Source organism: Hyla sarda, chromosome 2 (assembly GCF_029499605.1).
Source record: "Hyla sarda isolate aHylSar1 chromosome 2, aHylSar1.hap1, whole genome shotgun sequence".
NCBI lineage: Eukaryota > Metazoa > Chordata > Amphibia > Anura > Hylidae > Hyla > Hyla sarda.
In genome coordinates this window covers 340,442,343-340,468,039 of record NC_079190.1, presented here as the reverse complement: position 1 = coordinate 340,468,039, position 25,697 = coordinate 340,442,343, and the positions used below count along the sequence as shown (strand labels likewise).

The following is a 25,697-nucleotide window of genomic DNA, read 5'->3' as shown; positions in this document are numbered from 1 at the left end:
ATACAGTCCTAGGAGAGAGTATCCAGCCCACCGGAGCACCTGAAAGCTGAACTAATTTATGCAGGCTAAGGTCAGCAAATGCCAGGCACGAGGTTCGTGACAAATCAAATCACTGTAACTTCGCTCACCTCTTCGTCTTCCATTTAAGAATTATGGTGGAAACTGTGCTTATAGGAACAAATCTTGTCCAATCAACTGAATTTACCACAGGCACTAAGTTTATTTTTAAGAGTCATATCAAAGGATCTGAATACTTATTTCCTTATGAAATGTTAGTTTTTCCTTTCAAATAAGTTTGCAAAAAAATTCTAAAATTCTGTTTTCACATTGTCATTAAGGGGTATTAAGTGCAGAATGATGGGGTATAATTTAATTTTTAGCACGAGGCTGATGTATAAATGTAAAAGGTAATTTTTGTATGCTTTTTTATTGATATTTGAGTATTATTTTTGCTCCCAATTTAGTCTGCATGTCTTTACTACTACTTTATATTCGTAGGCTCTAAAAGTCTTGAGAACAGCCGAATTTGCTCCTTTTGTGGTCTTCATAGCTGCACCTACTATTACCCCAAGCATCAGTGAGGTAAGTTTAATTTACTATGACCCTGTTCTGACTAATTTGGCTTCAAGTAATGTAAATTATCCTGATAAATTTTGAAAAATAATTTGTGTAAAATCCTCTTTTGTAAGAGAAAACACTAAATACATCTACCAGTAGATAGACATAGCATGCTGTATATCATAGGATATTATGAATATTATTATGTTGTATTTTAAAGTGAACATTTTTAATAACAATCTTTAATATATCATTATATTTATTCCCTCTTAAAATTCACAAAATTAGATGTTACTATAATGTTTTGGTATGTTTAGTATAACAAAGCATTACTACCTTTGGCACATCCTAATAGGCATGTAGCCATGGGAGGCCTTGTCAACCTGTTGGCATTCTGCAGTTGCCAAGCAACGTGCAACCAGTTAGTTTACAGATTTTTATTGGCAGTTGTATCTACGTGGTAAGAGCAAGAGTGGTGTTCCCTGGGGTCTTTCCTCTTATGACTACATTAAGTGTGGTCTTAGGGGCCTGAAGCATCAGTGTGTAATAGAAAGAATTAATGCAGCTTCCGTTTATCATGGCATTGTTTTTCATTTTTCCTTTTCACAATGGCTTCCTGATTCCTGCACATTCTGGAATGTTATATGGGACATACAGAGAGGGCAAGTAGGAGAGGGGCATATGACACACAGGGCATACATGAGAAATATAGGAGTATAGAGGAATTAAGCATGAGTTGACAGCTGAGCATTGGACTGATAAGGAGGGATATTGGACATATAGGGCTTACGAAAAATAAATAGATGTTTAAAGATGGGAGTATAGTGGATATGAGGGATGTAAAATATATAGTGGCATTAAAGGTATGTAAAGGGAGCAGGAGAAATATGGTACAGAGAATAGAAGGCACAGAGTGGCATTAGTGCCCTATTGAGAAGGAGGCATATGGATCATATAGAGCTTACAGAAAAGGTATTGATAGAGAAACATGGAAATAAAGAGTAGGAGGGTTTGGGGAGATATAAGGAGATTTATCAAAATCTTTGCAGGGGAAAAGTTAACCAGTTGCCCATAGCAACCATCAGATTGCATCGGAAAAAGCATCTGAAAAATAGAAGAAGCAATCTCATTGGTTTCTATAGGCAACTGCTCCATGGTTCCTCTGCGCTGGTTGTGATTAATCTCCCCCATAAAGTATGACAGACAGAATATGAGAGCGGTAAAGCAGTCATTAGGGATAAGAAACAACTCAACTTCATTCTAAAAGTGCTGCCATTGATGCCATTACAATGCATGGCAGTGTTGGGTAATGATTACATATGCTCATATGGCACTGCTTGTGGCGAGTATGTACCCCTTTGCTTAATGGTGGTGTTCCCCCTAGTTATATCTGGGTTTTCTGGCTTCTTTGGCCGGTTTGCATTAGCCAGAAGTGGTTGGAAAAATTGAACCAGAGAAGTTACACAATTTGCGTAACTACCATTGACTTAGGAGTTGTGCAAATGGCATAGCCCTGCGGGCTACTCTATTTACGTAACACTAGTAGTTACTTAAACAGCGAAGCTCGAGGGGCCACTATATTTGCTTAACTCCCATGAAAGTCAATGAGTTACGTATTGAAAAATCTTCCTGCTTCGATCACTTTCGGCTTTTTCAAATAACACTGACATCTGCAAATAGCCTGAAGAAGCTGGAAACCCGGATATAATAAGTTGGGATAATCTTCTTAGCAGTGATGTTTGACAGCGTCTCCCCTCAAGGGATAGTAGGATAGGAACTGGGGTTCACAATTTTTCCCCCAAATAGAATCACTGTTATTATACCTCCCACTATCGTTTACATAAGTGCCTGAATAATTTGAGATTCTACCTCCCAGTGGCATCTGTTTTATTTGCCTAGTAGTGGCATCTTTTTGAAAATGGGGTCATCTCTGATATTTAAAGGGCATTATTGAAAGTGATATTTTAGCATACTTTCCCCAGTTTTAATGTTATAGCTCAATTGGTGGGGTCTACTGTATATGAAGATTTTCCCTAGGAACATATATCTGTTTTAAAGAACCTGTGGGTTGTGGTGGAACAGGAGAGTCACATCATGGATGTGCACCCAACAAGTCTGAGCAACTGAATATTGCCATCGTATCCATATAGACCAAAATCTCTAGGGAATGTTTCAATCACCTTGTTAAAAGTATGCCACAAAGAATGCAGTTCTCAAGGCAGAAATGGGTCCAACCTAATACTGGCAAAGATGCAACACACTCTGTGGTGTTTGATAACCATTATTTCAGGCATCCTCATTTAAGTTCCACTTTAACCTCTGTGTAATCATCCATCCAGTGTCATTAAAATTCTGCCACACTTGGGGGGGAATTTAATATAGGCCTTTTCTATCTTGTGCATGGGGAACACAACCATCATTGGTAAACACAACTGCACACTGTTTGTTTACAAATCTTAGTGATACGCTTACACTATGGAGCGCTGATCTTGTATCAGTCTGCAGAAAGACTAAAACAAAAAAATACAGTTATCGGCTATTCTATTAAGGTTTATATATAGGACAATAAATTATTTTCACACTCATGAGTCAGTTTTATTAAAGTTTTATATTCTTAAATAGTGATTGTGCTATTTTATCAATTACGGTATTGCCCAATAAGACTTACTAAGAGAAGACTTGTTACAAAGGACTAAATATTTCTGCGACCATATACCAATAATATGACAAATGGGTTGTTAGAACAACTGCAGGATGTGGCTGCGGTCCATGCTCAGCCTACTTGTCTCAATGCCCCCTACTTAACGGGAGTAAGAATTTCAGAATGAACTTAAGTGCTCTAGACACTGCTTGGAATTGCTAACTGCCTTCTTTTACATGTTTGACAACTAAACATGGCATTTTCAAGGACATCACAGGCAAGACTGATGACATGTTAATCGTCAGCTCTTTTCATCCCCCAATCACACTCTTTCTCTTCAAATAGCCAATAGAGATGAACGAACTTCCAGTAATTTGATTTGTCACGAACTTCTCGGCTCAGCGTTTGCTGACTTTAGGCTGCATAAATGAGTTCAGCTTTTTCAGGTGCTCCGGTGGGCTGGAAAAGGTGGATACAGTCCTAGGAGAGTCTCCAGCCCACCGGAGCACCTGAAAGCTGAATTCATTTATGCAGGCTAAAGTCAGCAACTGCCGAGCCGAGAAGTTCGTGACGAATCGAATTACTGGAAGTTCGCTCATCTCTAATAGCCAATAAAGCATAAATTCATATAGCCAATGAACACTCACAAGCTATTTACCAAGGTCTCTTCCCCCACGTCATGCCACTCCCCTGTAATGATATCACCAGCGAGCTAAGGCGCATGTCTCTGTACACTTATACATAACATTCCTAATCATAGGGCTACTGCACCTGCATCTGCAACGGTCAGTCACCACCAGCACTTTGTGCATATCGGTAAACTTTACCTCTAGGTCCCAAAGTGCATGAGAATGTGCCTACATCTACAGCGACCATTCACTACCTATGTTCTGCGTATGTCAGGCAACTAAAACTCCCAAGTCAGGGGCCACCAGTTTGAGGCCCCTGCTCTATGTCCTCTCATAAATCAAAATGAGCATTGGGATATATGTGCAGACCTGCAGCTTAAGTTCCCTGATGTGCGTGAAATGTGGGCTATTAATCTTTAAGTGCTGCCATTGGTGCCGTTACAATGCATGACATCAGAAAATTACTATTGTTTAAATAAAAAGTTTGTTAAACATATTGTTAAAAAATTTATTTTTTACCCTCTTAAAGGAGTACTCCAGGTTAGACCCCCTGCGATCTGACACTTATCCCTTATCCTTAGGATTAGTTATTTTCTTGGTGGAATCTGTTAAAAATCAAAGCAGACCTGTCCTATCCATCATAAATAAAGTAACATCAGTGTAAACAGAGCCTAATATGGAGGATATATATTTTAGTAAAAGTTAGTTAGTAGTTAAAGGAGAACTCCAGCAATAATGAACTTATCCCCTATGCACAGGATAGGGGATAAGTAGCTGATCGCAGACGAGTCTGACCACTTTGACCACCCCTACAATCTCCAGAATGGGACCCGGCTCTGTGAGGAGCACGTGCTGCAGATGGCAGGTACTCCATTCATTTTTATGGGAGTGCAGAAAAGGTCTGAGTACAGCACTAGGGTATTAACGGCGCTCCCAAAATAATGAATGGCTTGCGTGCTGTCTACAGTCTGAGAGAGCTGGGGGCCTGCCCTGGAGATCATGAGGGGGTCCCAGCAGTTGCCCCCCCCTTAACTCCCCCACCGCCCCCGAAATCAGCTAGGGGATAAGTTTAATATTTGCTAGAGTTCTCCTTTAATGACTAAATGTTTTGTGTAGCAAGAGGGGTGCCTGGCAAATTTGTATCCATTGAGCTATTGATTTATTAATTTTATTTATACCAAATTATCATAAACATTTATCTGATTAATGTAATGGCAATGTAAAACTATCATTAATGGGTACATTTAAGATATTTCTGTATTTTACATCACAATGTCTGCTGTTTTTCTATTGTTTGTTTTTTGTTTTTATTTTATTTTTTTGTCATAAACTTGTCTTTTACTTTCAATTACACACTTGCAAATTTTGCTAAGCTTCCAAGATGGTGCAGAAAATTACCTGTAAGTACCAGAGAGGACCTTAAACCACAAAACACAACAATGCTAGCTGTTTAGAATTTGGTAGATGCTCCTTTAACATGTCCATTGCTTTTAAAGTATTGCTTATCTAGACTGCTTATATGAGGTGTTCTGTAGGGATCGACCGATTATCGGTATGGCCGATATTATCGGCCGATAATCACGATTTTGGGCATTATCGGTATCGTCACTTACCTTGCCGATAATGCACCGCGACCGCCCCCCCGATCCACCGCACCGCGTCGCACTCCCCACCGCACCGCCCCCATTGCCTCCCCCATCCCCGGTTTTATAATTACCTGTTCCCGGAGCCCACGCTACTTCTTGCTCCTGCTGCGTCCTGCGTCCTGCGTTATGCCGGTGCGGGGGGGCGGTCGTGGGTGCGGTGGCGGTGATAGGTCTCAGGACCCCCGGACAGGCAGGGGGAGAGAATCGGGTGGCGGCGGCCTATGGCACCGCAAAAGCCACTGCAGTGCATTGATTTAAAGCACCCGCTTTAAATCAATGATCTGCAGCGGTGTCGCGGGGGGATAAATAGCCGATAACTTATACCGGAATATCGGTATAAATTATCGGCTATCGGTCCTAACCTCCATCGATTATCGGCCGTAAAAAAACGATATCGGTCAATCACTAGTGTTCTGTATCTGTTATAAATAGTTTACCATTAGAAAGAAAAATGGTTGACTGGGAAATATTATATAAAGGCTATAGACACCTTTTGACTTGAAAAAAATATATATTTTTTACTTGTTTGTGGTAAACTTTGTGTAACATTAGACCCCCTCATACGCACTTTGCAATTCGCTGCCTAAGTGTGCGCTCACTTTCTTTACCAGGGTGTTAGAGAGTAGCTGAGTACAAACTCCTCCTCTCCTTGCTGCAATCGCTGAGAGAAGTTAGAATGCAGAGAGTCCATTTTCAATACCTAGGGGAAAATGTATCAAAACCTGTTTAGAGTAGTGCAGTTGCCCATAGCAACTGATCAGATTGATTTTATAATTTTTCACCGTCCTTTAAAAAAATTTAAACTCTGGTTGATAGAACTATTTTGAGTTTCCTAATTTTCCATTTAGGAAGCAAATTGAAATATATATATATATATATATATATATATATATATATATATATATATATAAATGTGTGTGTGTGTATATATATATATATATCAACTGGCTCCAGAAAGTTAAACAGATTTGTAAATTACTTCTATTAAAAAATCTTACTCCTTCCAATAATTATCAGCTGCTGAAGTTGAGTTGTTCTTTTCTATCTGGCAACAGTGCTCTCTGCTGACATCTCTGCTTGTCTCGGGAACTGTACAGAGTAGAAGAGGTTTGCTATAGGGATTTACTTCTACTCTGGACAGTTCCCGAGACAGGTGTCATCAGAGAGCACTTAGACAGAAAAGAACAACTCAACTTCAGCAGCTCTGTCCATGTCAGGAACTGTCCAGAGCAGGATAGGTTTGCTATGGGGATTTGCTCCTACTCTGGACAGTTCCTAAAATGGAGAGAGTAATGTAGAGCACTGTGGTCAGGCAGAAAGGAAATTCAAAAAGAAAATAACTTCTTGTGGATTATACAGCAGCTCATAAGTACTGAAAGGATTAAGATTTTTAAATGGAAGTAATTTACAAATCTGTTTAACTCTCTGGAGCCAGTTAATGTATAAAAAAAAGGGTTTTCCTGGATAACCCCTTTAACAATTACTATAAGTGCAGACATGTCCATAGCGTTTAAAGGGTGTAAATGCGGGTGGACTTTAGTAGGTTGTTCTTCTGAGGTCAGTTTTTTATAATGCATTTGACTGTCATTGGGTAAAGAACCTATGCAGAGGATAAGTGAACCAGTTGCCCATAACTAATCAGATTTCTTACTTAAATTTTAAAAAGGCCTCTGAAAAATTTAAGAAGCAATCTAGTTGCTTTGGGCAACTGGTCAACTTTTATTTGCACAGGATTTGATAAATCCCCCAATAGTGTATAGTGCGGAAATCTAGATTCCAAAGGAAAACTGTATATATCTAAAAGTATAGGATTGTCAGATATATATATATATATATATATATATATATATATATATATATATATATATATATATTTTTTATTTTTTTTATTTATTTATTTATTTTTGCTCACTTAAAGTAGTATTCCAGAAAAAAAAAAAGTTTTATACTAGGGATGCACCGATATATCGGCGGCCGATACATATCGGCCGAAAATAGCTATTTCGGCAAAATGCCGAAACAACAAAAAATGTGCCGATAATGACCACCTCCCCTGCCCGCCCACAGTACAAGTTACAAACACTGCCAGTGGCAGAGGCACTCATGGGGGGTGCCAACATCGGGGGGGGGGGGGGGGTTGCGCTCTCCGGGATAGGATTAGGAATACTTCTTTTTATGTGCCCGGGCCGGCTCCTGTGTGTGGCTGCAGGCGGGGGCCGGCCAGAGCATATAAAAACTAATACTGTGTACTAAAAACCAGGGGGCCTCCAGCTGTTGTGAAACTACAACTCCCAGCATGCCCGGACAGACTTTGCCGGTCCGGGCATGCTAGGAGTTGGAGTTTCACAACAGCTGGAGGCCCCCTGGTTTTTAGTACACAGTATTAGTTTTTATATGCTCTGGTCGGCCCCCGCCTGCAGCCACACACGGGAGCCGGTCCGGGCACATAAAAAGAAGTATTCCTAATCCTATCCCGGACATCCCTGTGTCCCGAAAAGATTTTTAAGGATAAAGGATGTCCGGCGGTCACTCACCATTCCCCGGCGTCCTCCTGCGATCCTCCTTCGGTCCTTCGCTTCTCCCCCTTTATGGTCGTACGCACGGGACGTCACTGACGCCCCGTGCGTACAACCATAGAGACGCAGGAGAACGCGCGCTGGCCGGGGCCTGGTAAGTGACCGTGTCATCTTCTTCAGTGTTCCGGTCACCGCTTCCCCGGTCCCGGCACCTACTGCTATGGTCCATAGGCCATAGCAGTAGATGTGACCCCGGGCAGGAGGAGCGGTGACCGGATCACTGTGGGGGCAGCAGTACAGACATACAGCCTCCAGCCATGCACTGTATATGGCTGGAAGCTGTATGTCTGTGGGGTGGGGGGAAGCTGCCTACTATTGTGGGGTGGGGGGGGAGCAGCCTAATATTGTGGGGGGGGGGAGCTGCCTAATATTGTGGGGGGGGAGCTGCCTAATATTGTGGGGGGGGGGGAGCTGCCTAATATTGTGGGGGGGGGGGAGCTGCCTAATATTGTGGGGGGGGGAGCTGCCTAATATTGTGGGGGGGGGGAGCTGCCTAATATTGTGGGGGGGGGAAGCTGCCTAATATTGTGGGGGGGGGGAGCTGCCTAATATTGTGGGGGGGGGGGAGCTGCCTAATATTGTGGGGGGGGGAGCTGCCTAATATTGTGGGGGGGGGGAGCTGCCTAATATTGTGGGGGGGGGGAGCTGCCTGATATTGTGGGGGGGGGGGAGCTGCCTGATATTGTGGGGGGGGGGAGCTGCCTGATATTGTGGGGGGGGGGAGCTGCCTGATATTGTGGGGGGGGGGGGAGCTGCCTGATATTGTGGGGGGGGGGGGAGCTGCCTGATATTGTGGGGGGGGGGGGAGCTGCCTGATATTGTGTGGGGGGGGGGGAGCTGCCTGATATTGTGGGGGGGGGGGGGGAGCTGCCTGATATTGTGGGGGGGGGGGGAGCTGCCTGATATTGTGGGGGGGGGGGGGGAGCTGCCTGATATTGTGGGGGGGGGGGGGAGCTGCCTGATATTGGGGGGGGGGGGGAGCTGCCTGATATTGTGGGGGGGGGGGAGCTGCCTAATATTGTGGGGGGGGGAGCTGCCTAATATTGTGGGGGGGGGGAGCTGCCTAATATTGTGGGGGGGGGGAGCTGCCTAATATTGTGTGGGGGGGAGCTGCCTAATATTGTGGGGGGGGGGGAGCTGCCTAATATTGTGGGGATGGGGAGCTGCCTGATATTGTGGGGGGGGGAGCTGCCTGATATTGTGGGGGGGGGGGAGCTGCCTGATATTGTGGGGGGGGGAGCTGCCTGATATTGTGGGGGGGGGGAGCTGCCTGATATTGTGGGGGGGGAGCTGCCTGATATTGTGGGGGGGGGGAGCTGCCTGATATTGTGGGGGGGGGGGAGCTGCTTGATATTGTGGGGGGGGGAGCTGCCTGATATTGTGGGGGGGGGGGAGCTGCCTGATATTGTGGGGGGAGCTGCCTAATATTGTTGGGGGGAGCTGCCTGATATTGTGGGGGGAGGCTGCCTAATATTGTGGGGGAACTGCCTACTATTGTGGGGGAACCTGCCTACTATTGTGGGGGAACTGCTGACCTAATGTGGGGGGGAGCTGCCTAATATTGTTGGGGGGAGCTGCCTAATATTGTGTGGGAACTGCCTACTATTGTTGGGGGGAGCTGCCTACTATTGTGGGGGAAATGCTGACCTAATGTGGGGGAGCTGCCTACTATTGTGAGGAACCTGCCTACTATTGTGGGGGAACTGCTGACCTAATGTGGGGGGGAGCTGCCTAAAAATGTGGGGGGAGCTGCCTAATATTGTGTGGGAACTGCCTACTATTGTTGGGGGGAGCTGCCTACTATTGTGGGGGAAATGCTGACCTAATTTGGGAACCTGCCTACTATTGTGGGGGAGCTGCCTACTGTTGTGGGGGAGCTGCCTACTGTTGTGGGGGAGCTGCCTACTGTTGTGGGGGAGCTGCCTACTGTTGTGGGGGAGCTGCCTACTGTTGTGGGGGAGCTGCCTACTGTTGTGGGGGAGCTGCCTACTGTTGTGGGGGAGCTGCCTACTGTTGTGGGGGAGCTGCCTACTGTTGTGGGGGAGCTGCCTACTGTTGTGGGGGAGCTGCCTACTGTTGTGGGGGAGCTGCCTACTGTTGTGGGGGAGCTGCCTACTAATGTGGGGGAGCTGGCAATCTAATGTGGGGAATCTAATCTAATGAGCGGAGCGCTGCATTTTACCAGAAGACGGGGAGAAGTCATTTTCGGTTTCGGCCGGACATTTTTTTTTTTTATTTCTGTTTCGTTTCGGTTCTGAAATTTCCATTTCGGTGCACCTCTATTTTATACATCAACTGGCTCCAAAAAGTTAAACCGTTTTGTAAATGACTTCTATTAAAAAATCTTAATCCTTCTAGTACTCCTCAGCTGCTGAAGTTGAGTTGTTCTTTTATGTCTGACAACAGTTATCTCTGCTGACACCTCTGTCTGTCTCAGGAACTGCACAGAGTAGAAGAGGTTTGCTATGGGGATTTGCTTCTACTCTGGACAGTTCCCGAGACAGGTGTCATCAGAGAGCACTTAGACAGAAAAGAACAACTAAACTTCAGCAGCTCATAAGTACTGAAATGATTAAGATTTGTTTAATAGAAGTCATTTACAAATCTGCTTAACTTTCTGGAGCCAGTTGAGATATAAGAATTTCATGGATAACACCTTTTAAATTTTGAAATCGGTTTTGAGAGGTCCATGCTGGGCAGTCAGGTTTCTGATGCAACCATTTTTTAAAAGCCTCTGAAAAATTAAAGAAGCATTTTTTTTCTATGGTCAACTACTCCACTTTTCCTCTGCACAGGCTTTAATAAATCTCCCCCATTATTAGTTATTAGTGTCTACTGGACACTAGCATGAAACATGACCAAAAGAACAGGGAAAAAAAATTCACATAAGGGTCTTTTTATATCAATGTGTAATGAAAGAGGAATGTCACCAGTTTTTGCATTTTTTTTTCTATTTTTTTTTCCAGTTTTATTAAATACTGTGTTCCCAGTATATGCATCAAAACATAGGTCCCTCTTGTTACTGTTTACTTTATTTTTATTTTTTATAACCCCTATGTACATCCTGGTTCCCTAGTACTTAATGCACTAGGATGTACATTTATGTCCTGTTCATGTCCACAAGCACCGGAATGGTGCTCGCGTCATGCGTGGCAGGTCCCGGCTGCTGTTAGCCACCAGGGACCCTGCGGTAATGCCACACATCAGCGATCACGCTGATGTGCGCCATTAACCCCTCAGATTGTGATCAATACAGATCACGGCATCTGCGGCAGTGCGGTCACTAAAATGGATGATTGGAGCGCCGCGGGGATCCAATCATCAATAATGGCACAGAGGTCCCCTCACCTGCCTCCGTTCAACTCCAGGGGTCTTCAGCTCTGGTCTGAGATTGAGCAGACTATTAAAGTGTAAAAAAAGAAAATCGAAAAAAGGGGAAAAAAAATTCCCTCCCCCAATAAAAATGTAAATCGGCACTTATTCCCATTTTACCCCCAGAAAGAGTAAAAAAAATTAACATATTTAGTATTGTCGTGTGCGTAAATGTCAGAACTATCAATATCTAATGTTGTTGTTCCCGTACGAGCCCTCATACAGCCGTTTATACGGAAAAAATGTAGTTATAGGTCGTCAAAATAGAGGGATTTTAAACGCACTAATTAGGTTAAAGGGGTAGTCCAGTGGTGAAAAACTTCTCTCTGTATGAGGGGCCAGGCTCTCCGGCCAGATAGCGGGTGTCGACCACCGCACGAAGCGGTAGCCAACACGCCCCCTCAATACATCTCTATGGCAGAGACGGAGATTGCCGAAGGCAGCGCTCCGGCTCTGCCATAGAGTTGTATTGAGGGGGTGTGTCAGCCGCCGCTTCGTGCGGAGGTCGACACGCCCCCTTCCCGCGGGCTCTCGGGGCTCCGTACAGGAGATCGCGGAGGGCCCCAGCGATCGGACCCCCCGCGATCTGCAACTTATCCCCTATTCTTAGGATAGGGGATAAGTTGTTCACCACTGAATATCTCCTTTAAAGTTTGAGATTTTTTTTAAGCGGTACAAAAGAAATTATGCAATCTTGGGTATCATTTTAATCGTATTGACCCACAGAATAAAGAAAGCATGTCATTTTTCCATAAATTGTACAGCGTGAAAACAATACCTTGCAAAATTGCGGTTTTCTTTTCAATTTCCCCACACAAATAGTATTTTTTTTACTTTCGCCATACATTTTTATGGTTAAGTGATATCATTACAAAAAAAACAAGTCCTCATACTAGTCTGTGGATGAAAATATAAAAGTTATGATTTTTAGACGGTAAGGAGGAAAAAACAAAAATGCAAAAGTCCTTAGGGCAAAACTGTCAGTAAACTCTCCCCGCACTAACCAGAGGTACTGGCTGGTAGTGCGGGGATGCTGATAAATATGCTGCCTACCATGCCTGGATCCGCCCCGCCGTTGGCCCGTTATCTTCATTCTTTTGGATATGCAAATGAGCTGCTAACTGGCACGGGCAGGGTTACAAGGCTCTTTCTGTCACTGACGTCAACACAGCTAGCCCGCAGCCCCCAGCTTATGAATATTCATCCCCTCCTTAGTGGAGTCCAGTAGAGAGCGGGGAGGGAATTAACAGTCGGAGGGGATGAATATTCATAAGCCGGGCGGCGCTGCGGACGAGCGGTGCTGACGTCAGTGTGCCTGAAGGTGCCTTGTAACCCCGCCTGTTTCAGTTAGCATCTCATTTGCATATCCAGAAGAATAAAGATAACGGGCGAACAGCGGGGCGGATCTGGGCATGGTAGGCAGCATATTGATCAGCGTCCCCCTGACGCTGACAGTTTTGCTTTAAGGGGTTAATTAATAATCTTAAAGGGAAAATTAATAAACTTATGTGGTATTTCCACTGAGTAAATGTCCAAACTATTAAAATTCGTTCATTAAACTGCATATTTTTTGTCACTTCATATATCAGAAAATAATTATGTAAAGTGATCGCAAAGTCCCATCAAAACAAAGTGGTATAAATAAAACCTACAGACTATGGCACACAAAATGAGCCCTCAAATAGCCTTGTATTCAGAAAAGTGCAATTGTCCTCTTCTGATCTCTATAAAACTTTAAAGAGTACCTCTCATGATCATGTTAGATTTTATAGTCCTCCCAGTTCACTGCCCTCATCATGATAAACCACCCTGTTTTTATTTTTATTATTTGTTAGTTCTTTACCTTAATATTGCTCTGGGGTGTTACCCAGCATCAGGCTGTGACATCATCTGAAGCCATACAGGGGAGAACTTCCTCTCTCACTCTGCTACACACAGCCCAGAGAAGTTCAGTGAGTGCAATGATCTAGGATTGGCTAAGGCTGCACAAAAACATAGAAAACTTCAGTATTTTTCAACAAAGTACATTAGAAGATGTTTTATTTACCATAAGGAGTGCAAATAGAAAATTGTTTAAACGAGTGCCCATTTAAGCATACTAATTTTCCTACAAAAGTTATACATTTTTTTAAAGTAGTAGCGACCACAGTAGAAAGCACTGTGATCGTGACAGAAAAGAAATCCAAAAAGAAAATAATTTCCTCTGTAGTATACAACAGATAAGTACTGGTAGGATTAAGATTTTTTAATAGAAGTAATATACAGATCTGGGAGAAAATGTGGTAAGCGCAGCTCACTGCAAAGAGACTGCGAGGTTAACTGAAATTCTTTCACCCAAGAGAATAAAAAAATACAGTAGAAGAAAAAAGGATTACTCTGTCCTCAGCAAACTACCCCAAAATTAGGAAATATGATGGATGGATGGTTCAAAAGATGGAAAAAGTGGAGATTTCCAGATCTATTTTAGATATAATTTATTGTATGCATAAAATCAATATAAAAACGGCTGTGTAAGTAGTACGGTAAATTATATGCCTGGAGAGAGACTAAACATATATAATTATATAACCAGATTTTTTTGTAGACTGATTATATCTGTATAAATTATAACAAAAAGCAGTATATGGAATTGACAATCAGGAAATATTGGGACCGGTCCTGTAAATAAAAATGTGGCACAAGTTCTGTCAATAAAAATGTAGCACAACTCCTATTGTAAAATGCAACAAAGTATTAGTTCCCAGTTGTTTCTTGTGTGACAGAGGGGTGTAGAAGAGTGTACGTGGGTGACAGAGGGGTTTAGAGGAGTGTACATGGGTGACAGGGGTGTAGAGAAGTATACATGGGTGACGGGTGTACAGGGGTGATGGGTATAGAAGAGTGAACATGGGTGACAGGTGGGTGTAGAAGAGTGAACATGGGGGACAGATGGGTGTAGAAGACTGAACATGGGTGATGGGTGGACAGGAGTGACAAGGTGGTGACAGAGGGGTGAATAGGGTGGACATGGGTGACAAGGATGTGGTCAGAGGGGTGGACAATGGAGGGTGAACATGGGTGACAGGAGGGTGGACATGGGAGACAGGGGGTCAGAGGGGTGGACAATCGGGTAAAAGAGGGGTGAACAGGTCAGAAGTGACAGAGGGGTGGACTGGAGTGACAAAGGGACAGAAGGGTTAATAGGGGGGGTGGACATAGGTGACGGGGTAGACTGGGGGGTGTACATGGGTGACAGGGATGGACAGGGGGTGGACAAGGCCGACATGGATGACAGGAGGGTGGACATGGGTGACGGGGGGTGTACATGGATGACAGGAGGGTGGACAGGGAGGTGGACAAGGCGGACATAGATGACAGGAGGGTGGACATGGATGACAGGGATGGACAGGGAGGTGGACAAGGCGGACATAGATGACAGGAGGGTGGACATGAGTGGCGGGGGAGGGTGGATATTGATGACTGGGAAGTTGACATGGGTGACGGGGTGGACATGGACCGTGTGTAAATGTACATCCTGGTGCGGTGGTACTTAACGCACTAGGACATACATTTACGTCTTGTACATGACCGCGAGCATTGAAGCAAAAGCAGCCAGGGACCCACCAGTAATGGCCAACATCCGCTATCTCAGACCAGAGCAGAAGTCTCCGTCCGTCTCCCGGTGAGGGGATCTCTGTCCGCCATTATGGATCACGCCATCTGAGGGGTTAAGTCCCCTCACCTGTCTCCCGACATCTTCTGCTCTGGTCTGAGATCGAGCAGACCAGAGCAGTAGATAGCCGATAATACTGATCAGTGGTATGCCCTATGCATAGCACTGAACAGTATTAGCAATCAAGTGATTGCTATAAATAGTCCCTTATGGGAACTATTAAAGTAAAAGAAGTAAAAAAAGAAATTAAAAAAAAATTATATTATCGCCGCGTGCGTAAATATTATAAATTATAAAATATAATGTTAATGATCCCGTATGGTGAACGTAAAAAATAAAATTGTTTACATAACCCTTATTCCCAAAAAATTTATAAATGTATTTAAAGTTTTACATATGCAAATGTGGTATCAATAAAAAGTACAGATCATGACGCAAAAAAGTGAGCCCTCATACTGCCGCTTATACGGAAAAATAAAAAAGTTGTAGGTCAGCAAAATAGAGGGATTTTAACCCCTTAAGGACGCAGGGCGTAAATGTACGTCCTTGTGAGGTGGTACTTAACGCACCAGGACGTACATTTACGTCCTAAGCATAACCGCGGGCATCGGAGCAATGCCCGTGTCATGCGCGGCTGATCCCGGCTGCTGATCGCAGCCAGGGACCCGCCGGCAATGGCCGACGCCCGCGATCTCGCGGGCGTCCGCCATTAACCCCTCAGGTGCCGGGATCAATACAGATCCCGGCATCTGCGGCAGTTTGCGATTTAAATGAACGATCGGATCGCCCGCAGCGCTGCTGCGGGGATCCGATCATTCATAACGCCGCACGGAGGTCCCCTCTCCTTCCTCCGTGCGGCTCCCGGCGTCTCCTGCTCTGGTCTGTGATCGAGCAGACCAGAGCAGAAGATGACCGAAAACACTGATCTGTTCTATGTCCTATACATAGAACAGATCAGTATTAGCAATCATGGTATTGCTATGAATAGTCCCCTATGGGGACTATTCAAGTGTAAAAAAAAAATGTAAAAGTAAAAAAAAAGTGAAAAATCCCCTCCCCCAACAAAAAAGTAAAACGTCCGTTTTTTCCTATTTTACCCCCAAAAAGCGTAAAAAAACATTTTTTAAAGACATATTTGGTATCGCCGCGTGCGTAAATGTCCGAACTATTAAAATAAAATGTTAATGATCCCGTACGGTGAACGGCGTGAACGAAAAAAAAAAAGTCCAAAATTCCTACTTTTTTAATACATTTTATTTAAAAAAAAATTATAAAAAATGTATTAAGTTTTTTATATGCAAATGGGGTATCAAAAAAAGTACAGATCATGGCGCAAAAAATTAGCCCCCATACCGCCACTTATACGGAAAAATAAAAAAGTTAGAGGTCATCAAAATAAAGGGATTATAAACGTACTAATTTGGTTAAAAAGTTTGTGATTTTTTTTTAAGCGCAACAATAATATAAATATATATAATAATGGGTATCATTTTAATCGTATTGACCCTCAGAATAAAGAACACATGTCATTTTTACCATAAATTGTATGGCGTGAAAACAAAACCTTCCAAAATTAGCAAAATTGCGTTTTTCGTTTTAATTTCCCCACAAAAATAGTGTTTTTTGGTTGCGCCATACATTTTATGATATGAGTGATGTCATTACAAAGGACAACTGGTCGCGCAAAAAACAAGCCCTCATACTAGTCTGTGGATGAAAATATAAAAGAGTTATGATTTTTAGAAGGCGAGGAGGAAAAAATGAAAACGTAAAAATGTAATTGTCTGAGTCCTTAAGGCCAAAATGGGCTGAGTCCTTAAGGGGTTAAATGTACTAATTTGATTAAAAAGTTTGCAATTTTTTTAAGGCGGTACAATAAAAGTAAAGTATGTAGTCATTAGAGGTGTGAATTGGCAAGAATCTGGCGATACCATACGTATCACGATACACGTATGATGATACGATATATCCCGATTCTGTTTCATAGACAATGTATTGCAATTTTTTTTGGAATGAGGCTGTATGAGGGTTAACTTTTTCACCATAATCTGTTTTTTTTTTTGTATTGGTACCATTTTGGTATTGATGTGACGCTTTAATCTCAACAGTTTTTTCTGGGATATTATAAAAATTGCAATTCTATTTATTTATTTATTTTTTACATTTACGTCATTTATCGTACAGGATACATAATGTTATATTTCAATAGGTCGTAGAATTACGCACGCAGTGATACCAAATATGTTTATTTTTATTATGTATACATGTTTTTATAAAGGAATAGGGGGTGATTTGAACTTTTAATATAGAAGGGGTTAATGTGTCACTGTTATTAAAAAAAAAATATATTTTTTTTTACTTTATTAGTCCCTTAGGGGACATTAGATTCCTCATACAGATCAATAGAGTTCTATTGAACTCCATTGATCTGTGCGCTCTGCGATCCATTGATAGAGCCAAGTCCAGCCACGAGATACCAGAGAAGCAGAGGTAAGCCCTCCGGCTACCTCTATAGTGGATCGCCCCCCCCACCCACTAGCCCACCAGGGAGCATTCACCTGTCTCTTTAGATGCCGTTGTCAGCTTTGACAGCGGCGATCCAAAGGGTTAATAGCCAGCCGCAGCGATCGCCGCATGCTGGCTATTAGCGGCGGCCCCCAGCCACTGAGAACAGCCGGGGGCTGCAGAGTACGGAGCAGGCAGAAGTCAGGAGCCCGCGCCATACAGACTGCTGAGCGCCTTCGCACTTGTCAGGTCCGGCCCTGCTTGCCCTAAGCCAGGCTAAGGACCTGGAAAATTCACCTGCCCGGAACTGCTTGTCCCGGGCGTCGGAAGATAGGAATTCCACATCCCTGAAAAGATCGATTTGAACATATTTTGAATCGATACAGTATCGTCTAATGAAATATTGCGATAATTGACTGAATCTATTTTTTTCTTACACCCCTAGTAATCATGGGTATCATTTTAATCGTATTGACCCACAGAATAAAGAAAACACGTCCATTTTACCATAATGTTTACAGCGTGAAAACAAAACCTTCCACAATTTTCAAAATTGCAGTTTTCTTATCAATTTCCCCACACAAATAGTATTTTATTTTTATTTATTTTTTGCGCCATACATTTTATGGTAAAATGAGTGATGTCATTACAAAGGACAACTGAACACGCAAAAAAACAAGCCTTCACACTAGTCTGTGGATGAAAATATAAGAGTTAGGATTTTTAGAAGGCAAGGAGGAAAAAACGAAACCGTAAAAATAAAATAGTCCTTAAAGGGCTTATCCACATAAGGTGATTTTAGTACGTACCTGGCAGGCAGTAATGGATATGCCTAGGAAGGATCTGCTCTTTTCTTGGGGCTAAATGGCTATGTCATGAGATTACCATAATACTGTGGCTAGCTTTTTATGAACTTGTATTTCCTGTTTGACTTTTATTTTTTTGACTACAAATCCCACAATTCAATTCTCCTCCCTCCCACACATCAGCCACCCCACCCATTGAAACAAAAGACCTGTGGTTTTCAATCAGGGTGCCTACAGCTGCAGATTGATCCCTCTCCCACCAAGCGATCCCTCCACCCATTAAAGCAGACAGGCTCCCTGTCACCAGCTGACTAGTGAGGTCAGGTCTCGGCCGCATTGCAAGCTGGGAGAAATCTGAGACAATAGTCATTTTGTATGCTGATAAAAATATATATTGTAGTGAAAATCACAGAAGAATTGTGAGAAAACCGTCACACACAGGTACAGACACTATATTATGAACTACACTAACTTTGCAGCCCCTGTATCATAGTCAAATTTAAAAAAAAAAATCCTGGAATAGCCCTTTAAGTCCTTCAGGGGTTAAACAGGCACTGTCATTGTGAAAAAAACCTTTTTATATTTTGTAGAACTACTGATAAGATTACTTTTTTAAAAATACATTAGTGAAAATAGCCACCACCAGGGGTCATCTGTCTTTATGCTGACAGACTACTCTGTATTTTGCAGCATACTGGATATTGGCCATAAAGTGTGTTGGTATCCAGTATAGGAGATCACCACTGCACCACTACAGCCTTTAGCTTTTCCTAAACTACAACTCCCATGGTGAGAGTTGTAGTTTTACAACAGCAGGGGGTACAGTCTTTGTAAAACTCTGTTTTAGAGCTGTGTATTCTCCTGCTGTGTTCCTCCAGCTCTTGCAAAACTACAGACTAAGGATGTGTGGGCATGCTGGGAGTTGTAGTTTTGCAACAGCTAAAGGCAACACTGCTCTAACACACAGTGCTTTATAAAAACTTCAGCTCCAGCTCCAGCTGTTGCAATGAAAAACTACCACTCCCAGCATGCTTTAACAGCCAAAGCTTTCTGACTCCTGAATGGCAAAGAAGCTGATCAGACATTCAGGATTCTATGAAAGCTGAATGACAGACATAGTGACAGCTATGTTGATTATAACAAGAAAGAATGCAAAAAAGCGAGGACAGCGCCACGTGTAATCCTATAGGTGCAAAGAAAACTTAGTGAGGGTCTGGATTATGGACTCTCACCTGGTGTCACCTTGAGGTTATGCATATCACCCCTGAATGCGGGTATTCTAGGGATTGCAGGCCGTGGGAGCTTGACCAGAAACCGTGGCACCGAATCCAGTAATTGGCATATAAAGAAGTAGGAAAAAAGAACTCCAAAGATGGTGCTATCCCATAAAAAGCATAGATGGCTCGCTTGATAAGCAAACCGTACATTATTGTAAAAGACAGTCTACATGTACATCCAAGGCAAGACTCGTTTCGGGTATTATCCTACCCTTTATCAATTGCAGATGTGTGTCATACTAGGTTCTCAACATGTGTATATATTCAAAAAAGTGTGCCAACAGGCAAAGGGGGCGTGATTAGCCCGACGTAGTAAATGTATACATAAATATATATATGTGTGTGTGTATGTATGTGTATATATATATATATATATATATATATATATATATATAAAACGCAACGTGGGTGTGTGTGTATGTTTCACAAAAACTTCCAAACGGCTAAAGATATTAACATGAAACTTGGCACACATGTTACTTATATGTCAACAACAAACATAGGATAGGTGATTTAACCCTTACTCACCCCCATTTACCAGGGGCGGGGTTTATGTTTAAAGTCCCATACAAGTCAATGGGAAATATATGTTACTGCATAACTTCAAAACGGCTGGGGATATTTCGATAATACTTGGTCACATGTTACTTATATGTCCACTTAAAATATAGGATAGTTAATTTAACCGTTAACTACCCCCATTTGTGAGGTTCAGGGTTTTTGTTTAAAGTCCCATGCAAACCAATGGGAAATGTATGTTCCCACATAACTTCCATATGGCTGGAGATATTTCAATACCTGGTACACATATTACGGGTCGGGCTAGGAGGTCTGGATAGGAGGACGGGTTAGGAGGTCAAGATTGGAGGACGGGATAGGAGGTTGGGATATGACAACAGTATATGAGGACTAGATATGAAGTCAAAAGCTTCCTCCTTTTTTTATTTTCCTCCCCAACAAGGATTAGGAAAGGAAAACCAGGCAATGCCGGGTACTCGGCTAGTAGGAAATATAAAAGGGAATATCACAAGAACATAAACAAATTAGTAAAAATACACAATAAAAACTATTGTAAAGAGGCTTTTACAAAACATTATTTGAAAATGTTACTGGTTACATAACGCAACCCGGATGTGATCCAATAGAATTCTTCCGGACAGTATGTAAGCATAACACTTACTGAGACTCAAAAGTCCCGTATATAAAAAATATTAAAACTGATTTATAGATACATCTGCAGAGTGGTAAAGGCTTACAGGTTTAAAGGTTTGAAGAATACAATCGTGCATATTGAAAAAGTATGCATGCGTATGTGTAAACATAGTGGCAGCAGTTTTATGATATTAATGTACTCACACTTTTAATTGATGGTCAAGCAATGCAGCAAAAAATCCCTGAAATAATTATTAAAAGGGAGCTTGCTGTAGCAGCACAATATAATGAAGTAGCAGCACATATTAGTGTTGAGCAGCACATATTAATGTTGAGCATAATAGCAACATAGAGGTATAGGATAAATGATGATGAAAAATGGGGGAAAGGAAATTACAAGTATAACCTGCGGAGCAGAGTATTTTCAATGTATGATCTCTATATATTCATCAAGTCCAAAAGAAACTAACATTTTTAAACGATAAATTCAAAAATGTTCTCCCTTTTTAAGAGAGTTGAAACGTTGGTTCGTACCCCTGGGTAAATTTTCAGTGGGAAAGAATCTGAATCTGCCGAAGTCACAGTTATGATGTTCTGATGCATGCCTGGATACACTATGCAGCATATAACTGTTAGTGACATTGGCTCAGTGCTTGTTAATACAGCATCTGAACGGTTTGATAGTGTGGCCAACATATTGGAGGCCACAAAGGCACTCCATTAAATATGAGTGCTTTCGTGGCCTCCAATACGTTGGACTTGGATGTACATGTAGACTGTCTTTTACAATAAAGTATGGTTTGCTTATCAAGAAAGCCATCCATGCTTTTTATGGTATAGCGCTATCTTTGGAGTTCTTTTTTCTAGCTATGTTGATTAGCATTTAGCTTTACTAAGAACAGATAGAAAATGTATGAATAAAAACTACTGTGCAGTGATTTGCAGACTGCCAGGCTGCTCCCAGACTCAGAGCAGATGAGTCATCACAGTGAGGGAGATAGATGGACATGCCCCCTCCAGAAGGAAAGAACAAAAAGCAAGTGAGCTACATATAAAGAGTCCGACTATTTCCTCAGATATCAACAAGTTCTTTTTATGACGGGATGACTTTAATGCTTAAAGATGTAGTTTTGCAATATCCAATAATACACAGGTATTATAAAAGTATGCAAATGTATTGGTTATAAGGTTATAAACATAAATGAGGAAAAAACACAATGATATATGCAAATGAATATCAATTAGATATATTAGTAAACATTACAAGCTTGTTTATTGACTACATATAGTAGAACAATACATGTGAGTAGTAAGTAACTTGTTACAATAAAACAAAAGCTACTAGGTTAGGATATCATACAATAAAAAGGTTACATATAACTCTATCCAGAGGAACCTCATGATTAGAGATGAGCGAACTTACAGTAAATTCGATTTGTCACAAACTTCTCGGCTCGGCAGTGGATGACTTTAATCTGCATAAATTAGTTCTGCTTTCAGGTGCTCCCGTGGGCTGGAAAAGGTGGATACAGTTTTAGGAGACTCTTTCCTAGGACTGTATCCACCTTTTCCAGCCCACCGGAGCACCTGAAAGCTGAACTAATTTATTCAGGATAAGTCAGCAACTGCCGAGCCGAGAAGTTCGTGACAAATCGAATTTACTGTAAGTTCACTCATCTCCACTCATGATATCAAGATGGGCAATATGTAATCATAGACATCTCAATATGGAATGCTAAATACACTCTACCCCCTTCTAACCAACTACATATCACATGACTCCATGAATGGGCAAAGCCATCTAAGGCTATAAACATGAAAGAACTATACTTCCACCCCATTCTGGACTATTTTCTAAACATGACTTTGGTAAGACTTTAAGACAAATAGAGTTTTATGATCTCGCTATACTATATTTTAGGAGGAAGAACGTGAAACAAGTTTCCTGTGTGGGAAATTGACTTATAACACTTAGTTTGGCAAGTAGGAATTCTATCAATATGTATAAGCAGTAATTTAATGCTTTGATTGAGTCTTGATTCTTCTGCAGTTAGAATGACGTCTCCAATATCCTAAAACTATCATCTCCATATGGAGATAATTATTTTATTTAATTATTTTGCCAATCTGAAAGGTATCATTCCATCCACATTATCCAAATTGGTCTTAATTAAATGGAACACCATTTTTGTGTCTTACCAAGTCAATGTAAGAACCTCGCTTCTGCTCTTAGGAACGTGGCTTTTCCACCTTGTTGGACCTCTTTCCTGTGTGTGTGGGAGAGAGTTCTGTGTCTTTGTCTTTTTTCCTTGTCTCTCTTCCTTTGGTGTCTTTGTGTGTTCTCTCCAGTCCCTAACATCTGCTTTACCAGACTTTTTAATTAGTTAGACACACCCTCCCAAATTGGAATTCCCCAATGGATGTAGGTTGGATGTGTACATATGGTAATGACTATGACATCACTATAATACCCAGGTTGCATTGAGCATATCACCCATAATGCCTTTCCTGTCGGTGTAATGTCAACTACCCATACGCTATGGGGTGCTATTGCATAAGCAATTAGCATCATTACCATTAAGGGTTAACTGTCAATAACTGGTTTCAAACCCACATTCCACACTTGAGTTATTGAGCCATTCAGGGATTATTTTTAAGTAATTAAAACCTGGATTCCCATAGACATCTTGGGGCCTACCTAGACATCCAAATTTATTGGAGAGATAAGAATACCATGGAGGTCTCTTTCACATAGACGTGTGAATCTCTGTGTCTGGTCACATGGGTAATTGTTAGTCAGAATAACATTCACAAGACTGGCTAACCTTGTACAAAGACTAATTATCAAAGTCTATACTTGAGACCTTCCCATCTGGTCTTAGGAATGCAAACACTGAGCAGTGCTCCCTGTGAGAATCATATATAAGATAATACATATACCGTATATACTCGAGTATAAGCCGAGTTTTTCAGCACGATTTTTCGTGCTGAAAACACCCCCCTCGGCTTATACTCGAGTGAACTCCCCCACCCGCAGTGGTCTTCAACCTGCGGACCTCCAGAGGTTTCAAAACTACAACTCCCAGCAAGCCCGGGCAGCCATCGGCTGTCCGGGCTTGCTGGGAGTTGTAGTTTTGAAACCTCCGGAGGTCCGCAGGTTGAAGACCACTGCGGCCTTCGACATCATCCAGCCCCCTCTCACCCCCTTTAGTTCTGTACAGTACTCACCTCCGCTCGGCGCTGGTCCGGTGCTGCAGGGCTGTCCGGAGAGGAGGTGGTCCGGTGGGACAGTGGTTCCGGGCTGCTATCTTCACCGGGGAGGCCTCTTCTAAGCGCTTCGGGCCCGGCCTCAGAATAGTCACGTTGCCTTGACAACGACGCAGAGGTGCGTTCATTGCCAACGTACTTCTGCGTCATTGTCAAGGCAACGCCTCTATTCCGGGCCGGAAGCGCGGAGAAGAGGCGCCCCCAGTGAAGATAGCAGCCCGGAACCACTATCCCACAGGACCACCTCCTCTCCGGACAGCCCTGCAGGACCGGACCAGCGCCGAGCGGAGGTGAGTACTCAGAACTAAAGGGGGGTGAGAGGGGGCTGGATGATGTCGAAGGTCGCAGTGGTCTTCAACCTGCGGACCTCCGGAGGTTTCAAAACTACAACTCCCAGCAAGCCCGGACAGCCGATGGCTGCCCGGGCTTGCTGGGAGTTGTAGTTTTGAAACCTCTGGAGGCCCGCAGGTTGAAGACCACTGAGGGCGAATGATGAGAAGAGGATGATGAAGGGGGGTGTGTGGGATGATGAAGGGGGGGGTGTGGGATGATTACAAGGGGATGATGAAGGGGGGATGTGTGGGATGATAAGGGGATGATGAAGGGGGGATGTGTGGGATGATGACAAGGGGATGATGAAGGGGGGATGTGTGGGATGATTACAAGGGGATGATGAAGGGGGGATGTGTGGGATGATGACAAGGGGATGATGAAGGGGGGATGTGTGGGATGATGACAAGGGGATGAGGATGATGATGACGGGGGTCTGGATGATGACAGGGGGGAATGATGTATTTCCCACCCTAGGCTTATACTTGAGTCAATAACTTTTCCTGGGATTTTGGGTTGAAATTAGGGGTCTCGGCTTATACTCGGGTCGGCTTATACTCGAGTATATACGGTATACTGATGTGCTTTGCAATACTAACAGTATATGACAACATCATATGTCCTACTGAATATATATATATATATATATATATATATATATATATATCGTAATGTTCAGTTAGATGAGACATAATTATTTCACACTTTCTCAACCCCCTTTTTCTCCATTCACCCCCCTTTACCTTGGGTGAATTGTAGTAGTGTCATCTAGAGAATGTAACTAGCCCCCTTATCTGTCTTCTCTAAACAGCCATGAATATCTAAGGAGAAGAGTAGTATTTTTCTCCCAGACTGGCACTTGTAGAAGAGAACTTTAGAATACGCTGTGGTCTATTTAGAACATACAACATGGCAGAAACATCATGCTATTATTCTATTAAACATAGTGATTGATTTTTGGGGCCTACAAGAAGTATGACAAAATGATCAGGATTAGGTACTGAGTAACATCACTTTTTTATTATTTTTTTTGCACTATGAGAGGTACGCTTTAACATACCTGTTTTTGTGTATGCTTGTATATACCATGATAACATTTCTACAGTATTTTTTCTTACATATGTGTTGTGCTGTTCCTTTTTTATTTTAGAGCTTAAGTACCAGTTGCAGGTGTGCCCCAGGGTCTATTTTATATGGTCACACATCATGTGGCCAAAGTCATTGTGCAGACCATACCTTATTTGTTCTCATAAAAAGTGGGTAGTATTGCAGTACTCTCGTCCTGG

The 25,697-nt window shown here is 42.6% G+C and overlaps 1 protein-coding gene across 10 annotated transcripts in view; it reads left to right on the top strand.

Annotated features, from left to right (window-relative positions):
• Nucleotides 1–25,697, top strand: part of CASK (calcium/calmodulin dependent serine protein kinase) — a 349,672-nt gene that overhangs the window by 319,992 nt on the left and 3,983 nt on the right. For all 10 annotated transcript variants that reach the window (XM_056558155.1, XM_056558150.1, XM_056558151.1 and 7 more), the window contains one exon: nt 499–582. In XM_056558155.1, the coding sequence (XP_056414130.1) occupies nt 499–582 (84 nt within the window). The remainder of the gene's footprint in view (nt 1–498; nt 583–25,697) is intronic.